Below are 19,816 nucleotides of genomic sequence, written 5' to 3' on the forward strand. Positions count from 1 at the left end.
GGAAGGAGGAGAAAGAACAAATAAAGAAAAAAGTAAAGACAGCCCTATTGAAGGAAGGCAAAGACAAAAACAGTGAAAAAATAAATGAAGAGAGCCATACGAAAGAAATAAAAGGAGAAAACGGAAGAAACAGAAGTAAACTAGAAGGGAAAAAAAAAGTGAAACAGAGGGTAAGAAAACCGTTCATTATATAAAGAAGCAGAAGAAGAAGAGAAGAAGAAGAAGAAACCTGAGAAGAGGCATAGCATGAACAACACTATGGAGGAGAAGAGAGCAACAGAAGAGAAGAGAGAAGCTAAAACAAAAGAGGAAAAAGTCATTGTGGAAAACAGTCACCAAATGAAAACAAACGGAATAGAAATGACCCATAAAAATTCCACCGAGGTTAAGAGGTGAGTTAATACCTGTATATGCAAACCTTTAAAGCGTATATAGACTAAGGACTTGTTTATATTTTATTGCTACAAGCTCTGGGCGATTTTATTCAGTTCAGGAGAGTTTTCGGACTGTAAGGGTTTAATATATTCGTCATTAACCTCTCACTGCTAGATGGTTTTCCTAACTGAGTTAATTTAATCGTCTGGTAGCAGGGAAAATCTATTAAATCAATCAATCATTCAGTCGGCAAGTCAGTCTATCTGTGTCTATCTATCTGTCTATCTATCATTCTATCTATCTGTCTGTCTGTCTGTCAGTCTATAGACGGAACCTTAATCCTTGAAGGGGTGGCCACAAACGAATCGCCTCCATTTCTCCCTGTCCTCCGCCTCAGACCATCCTGCCTACAACTCACACTCCCTCATTTATATGCCTCTTCACCCCATAAAAATGTCATTGTAACAAAGGGATTAAAAACCTACACGCTATTTGTTGTTGTTGTTGTTGTTGTTGTTCATGCACAATTTAAAAAAAAAGAAAAAAAAAAAGTAGATGGTGATATCATGACTATACTCTCTTCATCTCAACCTCCTGGCCTAAAATTGCTGTCACTCGATCTTGAATCCTGAGTTGTAACATTAGATAAACAATGACTGAAATATTGTTAACTACAGTGAAGTGCAATGGAAAGTATCCTGAACCACAGTACTGTCTTGTTCTGCCTCCGGGATACGTGAAATAAGCTACAAGAGGACGAAAATCTGATCCAAGTTAATGTGAAAGAACTGTAGTCAAAACATTTTACTTAACCACATACGCTGGAGGACGTCATTTATATCTTATTTTTACCGGTACCAGACGATTTCATTCCGTTAGAGAGAGCACCCTAGTAGTGAAGGGATTGTTGAAGGCTTTGTCTAACTTCTCTAGTTCGAAAAGTTTCTCATTAGTCGATTAGAATCAAAATCGTTTGAAGATAGCAAAGAATATAACGTAAAACAATACGTAATCGTAGTGAAGGAGTTAATAAAGTTAGCGTTACCCTCCTAAATCCCTTCAGTCAGGTGATATATTTTACTGATGAATTCTTGTTACCTCTAGACGATTTTATTCAGCTCAGGAGAGACATCATGTAACGAAGGGATTAGTGATGACTATATCTAATGCCTCAAGTTTGAAAAGTCTCTCCGAAGCTGAATATGATTAACTAGAGAGAGCAAGATGTAATTAAAAAAGGAAAAAAAGAAAATAGTTGGACTGGCTATGCAAGGTTAAAATAGGTAATGAAGTAGCTGCAGTGTAAAGGTTAATGCGAGAGGGACGCCTTCACATGGTGGCACTGATATGACCGGACGGCGGAGCTGCCAGGTTACACAAACGTCCCTTATCCCCTAAAAGAAGAACGGTTGACTGCAGAAAGGTAATTATGACATATAATCCACCGAGTTCACATTCAGATGAGCCCGGGTTTGCAAAGCTGCTATGACTACTGAAAATTAACGGAGATTGTCTGTAACCCCTTTACGACGAGACATTCTCTCTACGGCTAGTAAACCTGTCTGTCCGTAGTAAGGATAAAATGATAAAGCAAGCATAAAATGACGATGCAAAGACAGAATGATAAAATCGCGTGCCGATATCCAGAATGAAATAAATAGCACAGATAGTTAATTCCTAGCCCTTTCAGTGCGAGAAGTTTCCCCTAATACTGTATATTAAAACAACAACAACGACAACAACACATTGACCACAATAAGTGAGAGAGAGAGAGAGAGAGAGAGAGAGAGAGAGAGAGAGAGAGAGAGACGTAGTTTGCAGATACATAAAGCTTGAACAAGGAGTGAACGAGGACATTGTAAAACTTATCGAAAACATACATAAAGAGGGAACTATCAATCTATCTATCTATTGCCAGACGCCATAATCCCGTAAGGGGTGGCCATTTGACTTTGAGTTATTTGTTTTACGGAGAGGGGCACTAATCCTCCACCAACCCACTTGTTGACACGTAGGGAGCTCGTATGGTTTGGTAATATGGTTACCACCCAGCGTTATAAATGGTTTCTTGGTTTACAGGAAACCATTTGGCTTGTCACTCAATGTAAAAATGAGGACTCGGAAAAAATTAAGATTGAGAAGGGCGTGCCCCAGGGAGATACAGTTTGACCAAAATTATTTACAGCATGCCTAAAAAGTTTTTTTTTCAGAAAGCCAGACTGAAAAAACGAAGGAGTGAACATAGATGGAGAAAAGCTAAACTATTTAAAATTTGCAGATGACATAGTCCTAGTCTCAAAAACAGCAGAGGTATTGCAAGAAATGTTAAATGACCTGAACAGAGAAAGTCTCAAAGTAAGGGTAAAGATGAACTGGAGTAAAACTAAAGTGATGTTTAATCCACAAACACCAAAGAGCGTCATCAGAATTAGCGAAGAAATTCTTGAAGAAGTCGAGAAGTACAATTACTTGGGGCAAATACTAAAACTAACGAAAGATCATGATAGCGAAATAAAAAGACGCATTACAATTGAATGGAAAGCTTTCGGTAAACACAGAGACATTATGAAAAGTAGCTTGCCAGTTTGTATGAAACGAAATGTATAAAACGAATGTATAATTCCAGCTATGACGTACGGTTGTGAGACTTGGAAACTGACAAAATTGATGGAAAATAAATTAATCCATTCTCAGAGAACAATGGAAAGGTCAATGTTGGGATTAACTTTAAGAGACTAGAAAAGATCAACTTGGGTGAGAGAGCAGACAAAAGTTAAAGATATTATTGAAGTTATAAAAGAACAGAAATGGAGGTGGGCAGGCCATGTAGCAAGAATAAGGGATAACCGATGGAGCAAGAGGCTAACTGACTGGACACCAAGAGATTGTAAGCGTAGCAGAAAAAGGCCAGACAGGAGGTGGAGAGATGAGATACAGATATCTGCAGGTAAAACGTGGCAAAGATTGGCTCAGTCAAGGAATTCGTGGAGAGGGTTGGGGGAGGCCTTTGTTCAGAAATGGACTTGTAATGGTTGATGATATATATATATATATATATATATATATATATATATATATATATATATATATATATATATATATATATATATATATATATATATATATATATATATATATATATATATATAGTCATATTAACTCGCTGATGACAGAATTTCAATTGCTTTGCCCTAGCTGACACCAACGATTTCTTCAGCTTAGGAATGGCCTCTCACTGTCTAAGGATAAAGACCGAAGGAACTGTTATTTTGGCAAGATTTGAGGGATATGTTAATGGAGGTGTTAACCATTTTCACTTTGCACTAAAGTCAAAGTTCTACTTTCGTGGTTACCATTTTGTTTGTGAATCATACCCTCCCTATTCATATCAGTGTCAGTGGGGTCCATATGTTTATGATGCTGTTGCTGCTGCTGATGATGATGATATTAATGATGATAAGGCTAAAATGTTACTAACGATGATGATGAAGGTTGTGGTGGTGGTGGTAGTGATAATGATGGTAACATTACTTCTCTGTGCGATTATTTGATCACATATAATTTTCATTGCTCCTTGTAATTCCAGGTTTATAATGCACCTCAGTTAGCACACAGATTCCTCTGGCATAATCTCAGCTGACGTCGCATGTCAGGCGTTGGCCTAAATGAACCATTACAGTTAGCTGACGTAAACTGTCAGGCTTTGGCTTGAATGAATTACTGATGTTATCCAGAACAGGAACGTTTTCCTGACGAGTCATACCATCCCAGATGTCTTTTTGTGTTCGTGCAGATGATGTATATGTCTCATAAACTGATCTTTTAAGGCATTAGTGTGCGTAATTGACTTGTGTGTCTATCTTCTTCCTTCAGTCTACAGATGACTCTACACTGAGTGAAAACCCAAATAGATCCCTGTACACCAGGAAAACCATTTACTACTACGCTGGGTGGTAACCATATAAACAAATTCTGGCGCCTGGTGGGTTAGTGGGTAATTAGGGCACTCCAGTCGGCTTGAGCCAGTGCAGGTTTATATTCAAGGGGTGGTTGGGGTTTATTGCTCACGTAATGCGACTCAGGGATGAGTGAGGCTGGTCACTCTCATCTTAAATGTCAGAACCAACTTGCCTAGCCCCGAGCTCCTACGCTCCTCATGGAGCAACACTGGATCAGATGATGAATGATGAACGAATATTATTATTATTTTTTTTTTGAATGAATGAATGATGATGATGATGATGATGATGATGAAGATGATGATGATGATTATTATTATTATAACTACTTCTACTACTACTACTACTACTACTGTCATCAAGACTCCCCGAACCAATAACCGTTGTCAAAGGATTTTAAAAATGCTTAAACACTGGTATTTTTTCAAGGAAGTATGGGTAACTGAGTATCAAGTATCTATATCAAGTATGTTTTTTTAGTTACTCGTATGATGTAAGTGATTCCTAGTTACCGTTGGTTTGAAATAGCCAAATAAACGCCTGCACGCACGTGAGTTGCCCGAGAGGGGAATGAGGAGTTACATGGAGAGACAGAAAGACGGAAAAGTGAGGCAATGAAGGAGTTTTGTGGTGCTGAAATGGGTGTGACTGAAAGCTTTAAGAGAAATACTTCGAGATATTTTGGTCATGTAAGGAGAATGAAAAATGAAAGACTAACTAGAAGAGTATATGTAAGATGGAGACCAAGGATGAGATGGAAGGACTGAATGAAGAGATGTATATGAGAGAAGGGGTGAGTTAGAGGGAGGGCAGCCAAAAGGAAGAGGACAGGGTGACATGGAGGAAATTTGTTGGTGGCCACTCTTTATGGAACTGAGGCTTGTGGTTTTAGATACATAGAGGGCAAAAGAGTGCTGTGATTACCTCTCACGGCAGTAGGCAAAGAGAGAGAGAAAGAGAGAGAGAAAGAGAGAGAGAGAGAGAGAGAGAGAGAGAGATCTAAGATTAATCAGGTAGGGTTTATAGTGTAAAGAAGGAAGTGGTGAAATTTCTTTTTAATCAGCTATTATGTGTCGTAACAAGTTGTGATGGCTTATAACCAGAATCAGCGTGTCCCAGTCAGCTATGAAGTGTCCCAAGCAGCTCTACTGTCCCCTAGCAGGCTAAACTGTATCCTAACAAGCTCTACCGCGTCCAGATTTATTGTGTATTAACCAGCTGTCCCGCCCTAACCTAGCCTTACCTAACATAATGTCCTAGCTTAACCTAACCTCATTTGACCTATTCTAACTTTCCCTACTCCTACCTAGCCCAACATTACTATATCCATTATAGCCTAACCTTACCGTACCTAGTCTAATCCTCGCACTAAAGCCACGCATCGTGTGCTCAAGTTACGTGCGTTTGAATTGCAGGCAAGGTTATGCAGTGTGATAACTCACACCAGAAGCTGCGATACGAATATTATGTCTAACCCCGGTACAATCACTTGCCATAACTTCCTACCATTTCTCTCTCTCTCTCTGTCTCTCTCTCTCTCTCTCTCTCTCTCTCTCTCTCTCAATCCAACCAAAACCAACCCAAGAGAGAATACTCTAACCAAACCCAGCCCAACCAAACACCCCTAAACCAATCCAATCCAGCCTAAGTTAACCTAACTAACCCGTCCTAAAGCTCACACAGAACCACCGTGCCCTAATCTGCTATCCCCTCTCCTCTCTTCCACAGCCCCTCAGCCGCAACCAACAACGCAGGCGACGCTGACGACGATGGCTTCGACTCTCTTCTCTCTGCTGTGGGATTCGGATTGTGGCAGATTCCTTGCATCTTTATGGTGATTATAGGTGAGGAGAGAGAGAGAGAGAGAGAGAGAGAGAGAGAGAGAGAGCAATTTTCAGCAATTACTGGAGAGCTCTGCACAGCAAAATACCAGAAAGTGCATGGTAAGACACACACACACACACACACACACACACACACACACACACACACACACACACACAAAGAGAGAGAGAGAGAGAGAGAGAGAGAGAGAATTACGCCGTGTGAGAGTGAGACAGAAGAGGATGACAATCAATGTGGTAACTCCTTTGGCATGATGGCTCCTTTAACTTCACTACGACCTCATAACTTTTTCACCCTAAGGACAGTGAGCAGTATTTTAAGTGATTTTGAATATTTCGTAACACCACATCTTAAGCATTTTTTTTCTAACATTACACCGCAATACCCTTCTGTTAGTTACCGACGCATACCATGTCGATATTCATCTTTATATGTAAAAGCGTAGCGTTGTTTGTTTGTTTGATTGTCCTTCAATCACGCCCAAACAAAGGGCCAGAGACCCCCAGGCTCATATACATTCTGAATCTGGGTGGCCCAAGGATGGTTTTAGAGGAGTCAAAATTCAGATGTGGGTCATCTGAGGTCACCGGCAGGGTGTTCGCCTTTTTGGCCCGGGTAACGCCGGGTACCCCTGCGGCCCAATTTTTGGCACGGAGCCTCACATGACCTCAAGTTCGGACATAGGCTATGTGAGGTTGACCTCCGAGGTCATTTGAGGTCATGATTCGGAGGTCATTTGAGGTCACCAGTAATACACGCTCGGGCTATGTGATGTTGAGTTCCGAGGTCATCTGAGGTCACCGGTAACACAGACTCGAACGACTGGACCCAGCAGCCCAATTTTTGGCATGGAGACTCAAATGATCTCCAGTTCGGACATAGGCTACGTGAGGTTCCTCCGAAGCCATTTGAGGTCACCTGTAATAGTAAACAAGTGCGCACATATACTGTGCGTTAATCTGCGAAAGCTGAAACAGAAAGTTCCTGGACCCCTTATAATCCCTCTTCAAAAGCATCAGATATACTAACGCGATCCCTAGTTTCTTTACCCCCCCTGGTTCAAGGGGAGTCAACGCCAGTGCTGAAGAACGGGCAGGCGAACGAACACGGTTAGCCTAGCAGTCTGGTTATGGTTCATGGTGACGGAATGAGTAACACACATCAAACCCAACATTGTCACTGACCCCTGCCATATAACCACAGTCATTGAACATGACTGAAATATTTGTCATGAACTGTAACTGAAAAAGGATGAAGGCATCAATATCACTTAATGCACTTTTTTTATACTTCTCGGTTTCCCATCCATTATGTGAACATGGTTCCTGTTCGAACTATCTTTTTCAGTGTTCATAGTACTCTCGAAGCACCAAGTTATTATAAGAGCAGTGACTAGTCGGGCTTAATGAGAAGGAAATGAAACCTGCAAAAAGAATGTATGTACAGTATAATACTGATATCTACATAATGATACTCGTATGTCCCTAATATTACTGGAATTAGTAGCGTCACTGTTGGAGAGACTACAAAGCTACTTCAAGAGTACTGTGAAAACTTTGAAAAAGATAGTTCGAAAAGGAACCGTGTTTACATGATGCATGGGAAACCGAGAAACATTCGAAGAGTGCAATAAATGATATAAATGCCTTCATTCGTAGTTACATTTCATGACAAATATTTCAGACATACCCCATGGCTATGGTTATTTGGTACAAGTCAGTTACAATGTTGGGCTTGATGAGTGTAAATCATTCCGTCATCGTGAACCATTATCAGACTGTTAGACTAACCGTGTCCGCTCGCCTGGCATTTCTTCAGCCCTGGCTTTGGCTTCCCTTGAGCCGGGGGGGGGGGGATAAAAAAAACTAGGGATAGCGATAGTATATGGGCTTTCTAGAGTAGAAAGATTGAACTAGAACAAATAAGATCAGAGTGTTCGCCTTTTTGCCCCGGCTACGCCGGGTACCCCTGCTGGTACGGGCTGGTACGATATGAAACAGCATACACGAGAATGATAAACTGTATTATTAAAAATTAATCGCCATGGAAGAGGCACTAAGAAACCTCATATGCCACCAAGAATACGTTCAAGCCTCCCCTAGCCACTACATGATGATAACTTGTCTCTCGTTGTTGCTTCCGTCAGTCGATATTATTCAGCTTATAGGAGAGACCCCTCGTGCTTAACTCTCACTGCGATGACGTCTTGTATAGGTTAATTTCACCACCGCCAGACGATATTATTCAGCTATGGAGAGGCTTTTCGAGCTGACAGAGACGTAAGTCAGACACTGTATTCAAGAATCTCTCTCTCTCTCTCTCTCTCTCTCTCTCTCTCTCTCTCTCAACAGCAACAACAAAGAGAGGGCAGAGGATTCGTGGGCACAAATACAATGACTCCTAATTCAAGGTCTTTCTAGGTATTATTCCCATTGTCTTTGGAGATTTCGAAACGTCATTCCCTCGGCAATTTGCTGTTTACAGGTCACCTTGAATCTCTCAGTACCGGGAAGACCATTTTTCACTCTGTTTTTGTTCTAACTGACGCCTTTACCCATCTCATTGTTTACATCGTGCTCCTGCTCCAGATACGCAATTAGATCATGCTTATAAAATGCTTATAAAATAAAAATAAATAATTTGGTTTTACGCCAGGTATCCCCGAAGGGCTAAGGCGTTGCCCCTGGGTAGAGGACTTTTGGACTGGAGCGTGTAGCATTTTATGACCGGATGCCCTTCCTGATGTCTACCAATGTCCCTTGGGTGGATTCGATCCTCCGACCCTTCGGTCAGAGAGGAGCGCTCTAACCCACTGAGCCACGTCGATCTCGCTTGTTAGAGAAATTTCATAACCTGAGGCGTTAGATGGACTTTTTCATAGCCCCTTCATTAGACTGAGAGTTTCATAGCCCCTTCATTAGACTGAGAGTTTCATAGCCCCTTCATTAGACTGAGAGTTTCATAGCCCCTTCATTAGACTGAGAGTTTCATAGCCCCTTCATTAGACTGAGAGTTTCATAGCCCCTTCATTAGACTGAGAGTTTCATAGCCCCTTCATGAGAGAGAGAGAGAGAGACAGACAGAGAGAGAGAGAGCAATAGGGGGTGGAACAGAAAGACTGAAGAAAGTAATTGGGACTGGGAGGAAGGTGGAGCTAGAGAGTGACATTAGAAAGTACGAGGAAAAGAGACGGAAAGTGGAGTGGGGGAAGGGACTGAAAGGGGAGGTGGGAGGAAGGAGGGAAAAGGACTGGAGGGGAAAAGGGGGATGGAGAAGGGAGGGAGAGAAGGATTGGTGGATGAAGGGGGATGGGGGAGGCAGGGGTAAAAGGAATGGCACGGGCTGAGAAGGCGACTGTCTGAGGACTTGAAAGTGACCGTCAATTGCTCCAGTCTGACCCACCCCTATGCTTACATCACTTCTCTCTCTCTCTCTCTCTCTCTCTCTCTCTCTCTCTCTCTCTCTCTCTATCACACACACTAAAAGAAAGCATCTGACACCCTTTCTTGCATAACTTCCCCTGAGTTCTCTTACATACTCTCGTCTTTACACGCTCTTTTTGTTACATCACTCTCACTCTCTTTTATCACACGGACACTCATATGTAACACATCAGACATTCTCTGTTATGTAATCTTTCATAAATGCTCTTACACACCCTCTCTTACATACAGTACCATGAGCAATGAGATCAAGTGTAAAGATGTACAGTCACGGGATACAATACTGATCCATTGTTTGGCTGAAGTATTATGAAACGCTTACACAATATTCTGAAATGTTTATCGGCCTCTGAAATGTTTATCCAAAGAGAGAAAGACAGAGAGACAGAGAAACAAAGAGAGAGAGAGAGAGAGAGAGAGAGAGAGAGAGAGAGACCGTATTATTAATGATTTTAATAATTGCCATTTATAACCCCTCCAGCTTTTTAAAACTCTCCTAAGTTGGAAAAAATCAAATGGTAGTTGTAACAATAAAATAATGAAGGCGATATGTACCCACTCCAGTATAAAATGTGAAAGAAAAAAGAACGAAAATTTTTAGTATTAGTAGGGAGAAAAAAAAAATCAGTAGAAAACGGAAAACAAAAACAAAATAAAATACAGAAATAAGTAATCAGTAAAAAAATAAAAACAAATCAAGAAAGGGAAAATATCAAAGGAAAAGGAAAAACGAAAACAGACATGAAAAACAGAAAGAACAAAATATCTTTCATAAACTGGACAAAACCGCATGACGGGAACATTAAGATTTCATCGCAGTGACGCACGGCCTTATCAAAGCCAATTTATTTTACGCCATACCTCCTCTCGCCCGCAATTCCGCCGCTGTGACGTCTTACTCAGGCTTGCGTCAAGGGTTACCTTCAGCATAAGGGAAACCCGCAGACCAGGAAACACCAAGAGATTATCTAGGTGAATCGGACAGTATACGGCCGAGTTAAGATCAGTGGAGGTGGTGGTAGTTGATAATGGAAAGAGAAGAAGGAGAGGTGATTTGAAGCTGTGTCCGAACACAAAATCATTCTTGGTTTCCTGGCCACGGCACCGACAAGGCCTAGATACATTCTTGTCATCGCGACTGTACATTGAGGAGGTTAATAAAGGCAATACTAAATCCTCCAGGTGGAAACACCTCTCTTACTGTAAGTTGGTTCTATCCGGAGAGGGTAAGAAATACAGGATAGTCTGTAGTGCTCCACCAGATAATGGCAGTATCTTACGTGTTGCGGGGGATGGCCCATCCGACTAGTGTGGGTATGGCTGTGGCACTGGGAGTAGGATATAAATTAATGATGCAGAGTAGATACCAAAAACACTGACAGAGCCGTTCCCACAAAACACGAGAAAGCGTTCCGCGTAGTGAAAATGGAGTTATGGGCCACCTTGTATAATGTAAACTGTGTGCGGTTGGTGAAGGGCCGATTCATGTCCCCCTATCATCACTACACACTGGCATTATTAGCCTCACAATTGTTAATTCCGTACCTGAAGCTCTATTAACGCACCGCCCATTCTATCAGCGTGCGCCCTCTGCATTCCCATCACACCTGCATCTTCAGAACTATGATACTCTTCACCAACCCCAGTAACTAGTAGGTGCATCCCCTGAATCGAATAAATAGTCTTCGTTAATCCCCTAAACCACTGAATAACTCTCCTGAATCAAATAAATAGCCATTGTTAATCCCCTAAACTACTGAGTGTCTCCTGAATCAAATAAGCAGCCTTCGTTAATCCCCTAAATTACTGAGTGTCTCTCCTGGATCAAATAAATAGCCTTCGATAATCCCCTAAACTACTGTCTCTCCTGAATCAAATAAATAGCCTTCGTTAATCCCCTAAACTACTGTCTCTCCTGAATCAAATAAACAGCCTTCGTTAATCCCCTGAACCACTGAGTGACTCCTAAATCAAATAAACAGCCTTCGTTAATCCCCTAAACTATTGAGTGTCTCTCCTGAATCAAATAAATAGCCTTAGTTAATCCCTTAAACCACTGAGTGACTCGCCTGATTCGAATAAGTAGCCTTCATCAAATCCCTAAACTACTAGGTGACCCTGCTGAATCGAATAAGCAGCCTTTATTAATCCGTTAAACTACTGAGTGACTGTCCTGAATCGAACAAACAGCCTTCATTAATCCCCTAAACTATTTGGTGACTCCTGAATCGAATAAATCTCTTCCATTCATCGACCCTTTTAATCATAAGGTAGCTCTCCTGAACCCAGTGAAAAAATGTGGTAGAAGCAAGAATACATAAAGTAAAAAAAGAGAGAAAGAACTGAGGCGTCACCTCCCCGTCACATGTCACCCTTGCATCACCAACTTCCCCACATACAAACAGATGTATCAATAAACTTTTAGTGCGCTGTCGTCTATTTGCAGTTTATTCCTGTTACTCCCAGGCGATACTATTTACCCCAGGAGAGGATTTTGTCAGCGGATTGGATATACACATCAATCATTAGCCTGTGCAGTGCTAGAGTCCTTTCTTCAGTTGCATAAAGCCGTACGTCCACTGGCTAAAACAAAAGATGAAATAAATCAGCTCATAAAATCGTCTGTTCATTAGCCAAAATAAAAGTAAAACTTGACATTCAAGACGTCCTTTTTTTTAAATAATATTTTGCTACCTCTAAACGATTCTGACGAACTTAGGTGGAATCTCTCGTTGTTAAGTGCAATTCGCAAACTATACGGATCCTCTCTCGGTCGAAAAGTCTCCACGTAGCAGTGTATCCGAATAATGAACTGGAAGTAGAAAGAAGAGAGAGAGAGAGAGAGAGAGTGTCACAGGATTCCGTCATTCCTGCACCACCAGCCTCACCTCCACGTGCGGTAACAGCTTTGGTATATCCACTTCCTTGCGTTAAAGAGAGATACAGTAAGCCATGACTTCCGAAACCCAGTAATACGATACGGGAGTCCAATAAACTACTAGAAATATTGTTTAAGAGTTTCTTATTTGTTCGACAAGAAATAGACCGATATTATTGTCCAAAACTGTACCGTGGAATGCAGTCTGACATTTGCTATCGTCATGCGGGTTTTAAACTTGGTCTTCACAAAGTCAGGGCTTGTCTGCACCTTCATGTACTCAGTTTTAACCACTACAGCACAAAGATATCTTTTTTTTTTTTTTTTAATTTGCTACCACACGGTGATTTTATACAGCTTAAGAGAGAAGAGGATAGTAAATGGGTTAGGAAGTTTCCACTAACCCATTCACAGCCACATACCTCTTCTTATGCTGAATAAAATTGTCTGGTAGTAGCAAAAGTTACATAAGAAGGCGTCGTCTCTTTGAAGAATTTAATTAAGCGACCGTTGGATTATACAATTCCTTCATCGACAACAAAATTCAGACATCAGGCTCAGTCTACATATAAGTTCCTCCCGTACGAAGACGTCTTCCATAGGCTGAACAAAAATCGTTTGGCGAGAGATTAAATAAAATAGAATAAAATAAAATAAATGACATCATAGATCAAACATCGATTAGGAAATGCACCTGATGGCAGCAAAAATAAATTAACTGCAGGTAATACTACTCATGAAAGAATTTATAATATATAGATAGATAGATAGATATAGATATATATATATATATATATATATATATATATATATATATATAGATAGATAGATAGATAGATAGATAGATAGATATGAACATCATTCTAAGAATATTGCCTCAAGAATTCGTGTGAAGTATGGTCAAGTGGAGAGAGAGAGAGAAATTTAGAACAGAGCACAATAAAGAAAAACAACTGAACTACAGAAGGAGAGATCATGCGAAGTAAAAGTGACTGCGCATAAAGAAAGCGAAGGGGATAAGGAAGGACGAAATTCAATTAGATGGAGTGAGAAAGAGTATAATCAAACGTGGCGAATACAAGGTGGAAAATATCTAGTGTGACGCACGACCAGAGTGAAAAATGACTACGAAAGAGTGTTTTCAAGGGAAAGATAGAGCACTTGACATAACTCGACCTTCTCACTGACAATGATCCTCTTAGTTATAAATTGTCCTGGTTTTGTGGTGCTGGGGGAACGCAGTGTAGGCCGTGACTGTTTTATTGTACTGCCACTACTACTACTACTACAGCTACAGTACTACAACTACTGCTGCTACTACTACTACTACTACAGCTACAGTACTACAACTACTGCTACTACTACTACTATTATTCATTATTATTATTATTATTTTATTTATTTATTTATTTATTTATTTATTTTTTTTTTTTGCTCCTTCTCCTCCTCCCTTTCTTCCTCCTCCTCCTCCTATTGCCACATCTCATAATGAACTGCCTTTCCCCCAGCGACACAGGAACACGCTTCGTCGCTCAGCCTGACCGGACACGAGATTTCCTTTAAATCCCTGCCACTTTTCACACTGACTCCCCTTCCCCACAATGGCTCTGGAACAAGCTTCGTCCCAGAGTCTGACCGGCTTCGAGACTTCCTTTAATTCCCTGCCGCCTCTAACGCTGACTCTCCTTCCCCACAGTGGCGCTGGTCCTGCCCGTGAACCTGGTGGGCGTGTCCCTACTGAGTCCCCCTGTGCCCTTCAGATGCTTCGCGGATCCCACACACGCCCTACACAGGTTGGTCTTGGCGATCTCCTGACGTCTGAATTCTATGTGACTTCAGAAATATCGTAACACTTCTTCCTTTGCGATTTATTCTACACGTCACCCCTTGGTATTAGTGTTGTAAGGGGCTTGGGAGGTTGCGCAATATTTCTATGCGATATATTCACCACACCACAACACAGAAGGGGCTTGGGAGATTTACAACACTTTCCTTAGCTATTTATTCAGCACGTCACAACTCAATCATCGTATTCTAAAGGGACTGGGAGATATCGTAACACTTCTTCCATAGCGATTTGCTCAGCACGTCACTCCTCAGTAATCGTTTGCATGCCTTTGATACCAACGATGTCAATACGTAAACGATATAATAAGCAAACAAGAGAATGTTAAGCTGTAATCAACAAAAAATACACCGGTAAGGGAAGGTGTTATGAAGCCTTATTTGCCACACAGAAGGGAGTCTAGAGATGCACACACACGCTTATAATTCAACTCCTGCTTGTAACTAAGAGTTCTTTTTGCAGGAATGACAGGGACAGTGTAGATTCCTCCCATACCTCTTGTTCTTTAATCATTATTATCATCATCATCATCATCAACATCATCATCATCATCATCATCATCATCACCACCATCATTAAAATTACCATTATCATCATCATCATCATCATTAAAACAATAATAATAATAATAATAATAATGACGACGACGACGACGACGATAATAATAATAATAATAATAATAATAATAATAATAATAATAATAATAATAATACATCTTAGTTACGAAAGCAAAGTGTTATAATTTTGTTTTGTAAGAAAGGCAAAGTAAGGTGAGAGCAGAAACTTCCCTAAACTCATGTTCCTCCTCTGAAAGCACATCTTGAGCAACGACAGGGGAGCGAGCTTAAATTTCGTCTTAAATACCTTCTTCTTCTTCTTCTTCTTCTTCTTCTTCTTCATTTTTTCTTCATTTTTCCTCTCTCCTCCTCTTTCTTCTTCTTCTTCTTCTCTTCCTTCTTTTTTTTTCGATATCGTAAGGCTTTAAGTCACTTTAAATGTTTTACTTTCTGTCAAGTTCATGGTAATACAGAAAAAAAAAAAATTCTTGTTAAAGTATCATTAGTCGATAAATCTTACTGTATTTTACAGTTTCGTCCTACTTACGGCACTTAGTACAGTGAAAAAGTGTGATACTTTGCAACACTCCTTACATATAGGGAGGGCTGCCTTTACATTCGGCAATAAATAAATAAAATAAAATAAAATAAAATAGAGTATCGGAATAGACGGGTACGACAGATTTCTGACTGAGCACTTTTTTTTTTCTTTTTTTTTGTCATCTCGGCATGGTTGCATTGCTGAATATTTCCGAACATTGGTCCTTTCATTTCAAAATGCCATAGTTCTTCTTACTGGCAGACACAGAAAGGAATTTTTAACATACTTCCTTTAGTGTGTCAAATCATGATAACGTATAAAACGTTCTATTACATACGAGTATTTTGGTTAGCGTACACTAATGCTATTATGGACTGAGGAGATACTGACCCGCTGAATGTGGAGACGTCTTAAATGTTTTTCTTGATGCTAATAAGCTATTTATTACAGTTTAAGATAACATATAATTAATGTAGGGATTAATGAAGGCTGTATCTAACCCCTACAATTCGAGAAACCTCTCGAGCTGATTAAAATCGTCTGGAGATTGTAATGACAAAATAAAAAATACGTCAGAAAATACAGTGGTTAACAGAAACCTAAAATGGAGCAAGGGAAATAATAGTCAGTACCGTTTGACAGGGGAAAATTAGGAAAAAGTTTGTCTCTCTCTCTCTCTCTCTCTCTCTCTCTCTCTCTCTCTCTCTCTCTCTCTCTCTCTCTCTCTCTCTCTCTCTCTCTCTCTCTCTCTCTCTCTCTCTCTCTCTCTCTCTCTCTCTCTCTCTCTCTCTCTCTCTCTCTCTCTCTCAAATAGACACGCACTAAACACAAATCAACATCATTCTACATAGGAAAACCGAATGACAAGACCTTTCTCCCTCTTCCCCACCCACACAGGGACCCTTCCGATAACAGCACCTGGTTCAACGACGCCTGCCTCTCAGTGGACGATGTGGTGGGGGTGGAGGGGACGGCGGCAGACGACCAGACCGCCACCAACTCCACCTTGCCTTTGGAAGTCCACGCTACCGGCATGGTGTCCTGTCCATATGTGCAATATGATACGTCGATCTTCACGTCTTCCATATTCACGCAGGTTGGCTGAGAGAAAAGGTTAAATAGGACAATACGGTCTTGTCTTATTCCTCTTCACGTAGGTCGATTGAGGAAAAAGAATAAATAGGACAAACGGTCTTGTCTTATTGCTCTTCGTGCAGGTTGGTTGAGGGAAAAGAATAATTAGGACAATACGTCTTCTCTCATTCCTCTTCACGTCTTCCATGTTCATACAAGATGGTGAGGAAAAAGAATGTGACAATATGATCCACTACAGCGTTACACTTCCGTCACTGCTCAACTAGGAGCACTGAGACAGGACCTAGACTATTCATTCCAGACATTTTTAGATAAAAATCATCAGTCGCTCATCCCTGAGTGGTATAATAGTTATGAACACTAACTCCAGCCACCATTGAATTTAAACTGTTTACGGGTAACGTCCGGTTTGAGTGTCCTAATTCGCTAGTCTCTTATTACTTTAACTTGGTCTAAATTTACTATATCTCCATCTTGAACACTGGAATGTAGCAATATATTAACACTAGATTAATGTGCTAGTCAGGGTTAGCATTATAAACCCCCTAACCTCCCCCCCCAAAATAAAAAACCCGTTTTTTTTCTTGAATTTTGTTTCTTTCAATGTTAATTTTTGCATAAAATATAGTCCTATGTTCCTAAGGTTTGATTACGTTAAGTTAGGTAAGGTTAGCTTAGGTTAAGTTAGGTTAGGATAGGTTAGGGTAGTTAGGATGTAAAACTGGGGAACATAGGGCCCTGGGAACATACATACGCCCCCTCTCTCTGCATAGTCACACATGCAGACAATATAGAAATTTATCAAAAAATCATACTAATGTTGCTCCAAATACAGTATTGTAGTTGTTACTTCTAAATATATACCTTGCTTACCTGCCTTTTCCCCATATATATATATAATGAGCTTTCCTCTTTGGACAGTTTGGGGATGAGGGTTCTCACTCTAGCTATTTTAGCACTAATTATTTGCTTGCAGCATTTGCGGGCTGCTTTCTGTTTATTATTTTCTAAAACATCAACGTCATCCCACTCACTTGCCTTTTTTCTCCCATTACCAGTAGGCATTTTGTTGTTATGATCCTCTCACTACCAAGGAGAAACTGAGACTGAGACACTGAGTACTGAGTCAGCTGTAGCCAAGCCTCACCTCTCCATCTTCTGTACTGTACAGTACAGGTTATCAAAGACTTGGTCCAACGAGTATCTGTTCTCCAAATAACACTCCAAATATTTTATTTTCTAAATTACTTTGTAATTTTTAAACAAATTTCCATATAAATATGAGGAATAACAATAAGCCCCCCCCAAAACAAGAAAGCCCTCCCAAAAAACACAGTTTTTTTAAACCGGGTTTTTCAACCCTGATACTACAGTAGTCACAAAGAACTGCTATGGAAAGGATGTAGAGCCGTAGTATTGCAATTTTCTGCCACTTAACGTCACGAAAGAAGTTGCAATAGAACGAAAATTTGGTCCAAGTTACGGTGAAAAGAACATAGTACACCTAGACATCTATTTGTGGTTATATGGTTACCACCCAACGTAGTAAACGGTTTCCACGATCTCTACTAATCGTGCTTTCTCCATCTCTACAGTTTCACCTGCCATGCGAGAGGACGAACCTTCTGGCCTCTTATCAAATTTCCTATAATATTGGAGGCATGTTCGGCAGCACCATAGGAGGCCACATTGGCGACAGGTAAGATGATTAGGAGCATGTAAAGAGAGAGAGAGAGAGAGAGAGAGAGAGAGAAACAGGTGAAATGACTGAATCATCCTTCAGCCCGGGGCCTTATTTTCCATTTCACTCATGCTGTCACCTCCAGCCCAATAGGCCTATCCAGAAAATGCAATGGAAAATTGAGCTTCATTTAGCGGAATGTCCATGTAATTAATTTTAGGAGAAAGGTTAATAAAACAGAAACAAGTATCTATTCAGTACTTTTAAATAAATTTGGATTTGAAATAACTCGAGAATATTATTTTCTCTGAAAGTAAGAAAAATAATGATGATCTTTATAATGTGAAAACCCATAAGAATTTAGTCTGTGTTAATTTACGATTTCATTTTGCACTACCTTTCTCAAAAAGGACACAATTTACGTTATCATCTCTACGGCCAGACGATTGTATTCATCTCTGGAAAAACTTCAAATTATAGGGGTTAGATATAACTAACTTCCATCCATCTGTTCACTGCATGGTTTTCTGAGCTCTGAATATCAACACTGGCGAAACGAGATAGAGAGAGAACAAACATGATTGTGTTGGATCAGAACCGTACCGATACTGGCTTGTGATGACACGTGGTGTTGGAATGGTACAGGCAAGCCAGATGACCTGAATTGTCCCAGTGCAAGTGCCGACAACCGTTTGCACATAGATCCAGATTCGGTTCTGTTCTGGCCCAGCATCATGTCTGTATCGGGAGCCAGTAATCAAATTTGAATTGGGTGTAAGTAATCGGGCCAATTTACAAGCAAGTGTGTCTGGATAGCTCGAAATTAACATATCTTGAAATTTACTTTTTCTTCCTTTGAAGGAATAACATTGTAAAATTTTATCCTTTAAATGCTTCTAAAAAAAAAAAAAAAAAATCGGGGTTCGAACCTTTGTCCTCTGAATGCCTACCGTACAGTCCACGACACCTGACAGATGATTTACTGAGTGGAGTCTCTCTTACCCAGGTTACATACATCTATGTCCTATGAATACACACTATGTTCCCAGCTCAGCATCTCCGTCTCTCCCGAATAGCTGCCAAGTGATGGAATATCTGAAATGAAACCAATTAAATTAACTGCCTGGTGTGGCACTCGAACCCTTGCCTTCATCAATGAGATACGTGCATCTTACCACTGAGCCACGGACGACCATCATATTTATATAACATCCAAATTTGACCATTTTATAAACCCAATTGCATATATTTGGGGCGAATACCAATGCCCCTTTAACACTATCAATTATGATCTAAGACTTTCGTTTTATAACAAGACACTTGCCTGTGGAAAACACCCGTCTCTGTCGAAATTTCAATATTATATAAAATATATTTCAATTATCCAATATATGAAAATGATCTGTGATAGATGATGTATAGTTACATCACTCAGTTGCCAGCTGCTTGATTGGCGTGATCAGCAATACATAGATTGGGCCAACATATTATTACCATTCTTGACCCAGTTTTCGAAAAAGTTATATTTATATATCCATCCAATACAAGTTTTACACCAAAAGGCCCATTATATGTATTCCCAAACTAAAGGGTAAA

The 19,816-nt window shown here is 40.3% G+C and overlaps 1 protein-coding gene across 1 annotated transcript in view; it reads left to right on the top strand.

Annotated features, from left to right (window-relative positions):
* The first annotated feature begins 312 nt into the window (after positions 1–312).
* LOC145406574 (organic cation transporter protein-like) overlaps positions 313–19,816 on the top strand; it is a 40,445-nt gene continuing 20,941 nt past the window's right edge. The window contains exons 1-5 of the mRNA XM_080277650.1: positions 313–392; positions 6,063–6,178; positions 14,197–14,293; positions 16,342–16,540; positions 18,135–18,238. Of these exons, the coding sequence (XP_080133776.1) occupies positions 340–392; positions 6,063–6,178; positions 14,197–14,293; positions 16,342–16,540; positions 18,135–18,238 (569 nt within the window). The 5' untranslated portion in view covers positions 313–339. The remainder of the gene's footprint in view (positions 393–6,062; positions 6,179–14,196; positions 14,294–16,341; positions 16,541–18,134; positions 18,239–19,816) is intronic.

Source organism: Coenobita brevimanus, chromosome 71 (genome assembly GCF_032717465.1).
Source record: "Coenobita brevimanus isolate Jiangsu-jjx chromosome 71, ASM3271746v2, whole genome shotgun sequence".
Lineage (NCBI taxonomy): Eukaryota > Metazoa > Arthropoda > Malacostraca > Decapoda > Coenobitidae > Coenobita > Coenobita brevimanus.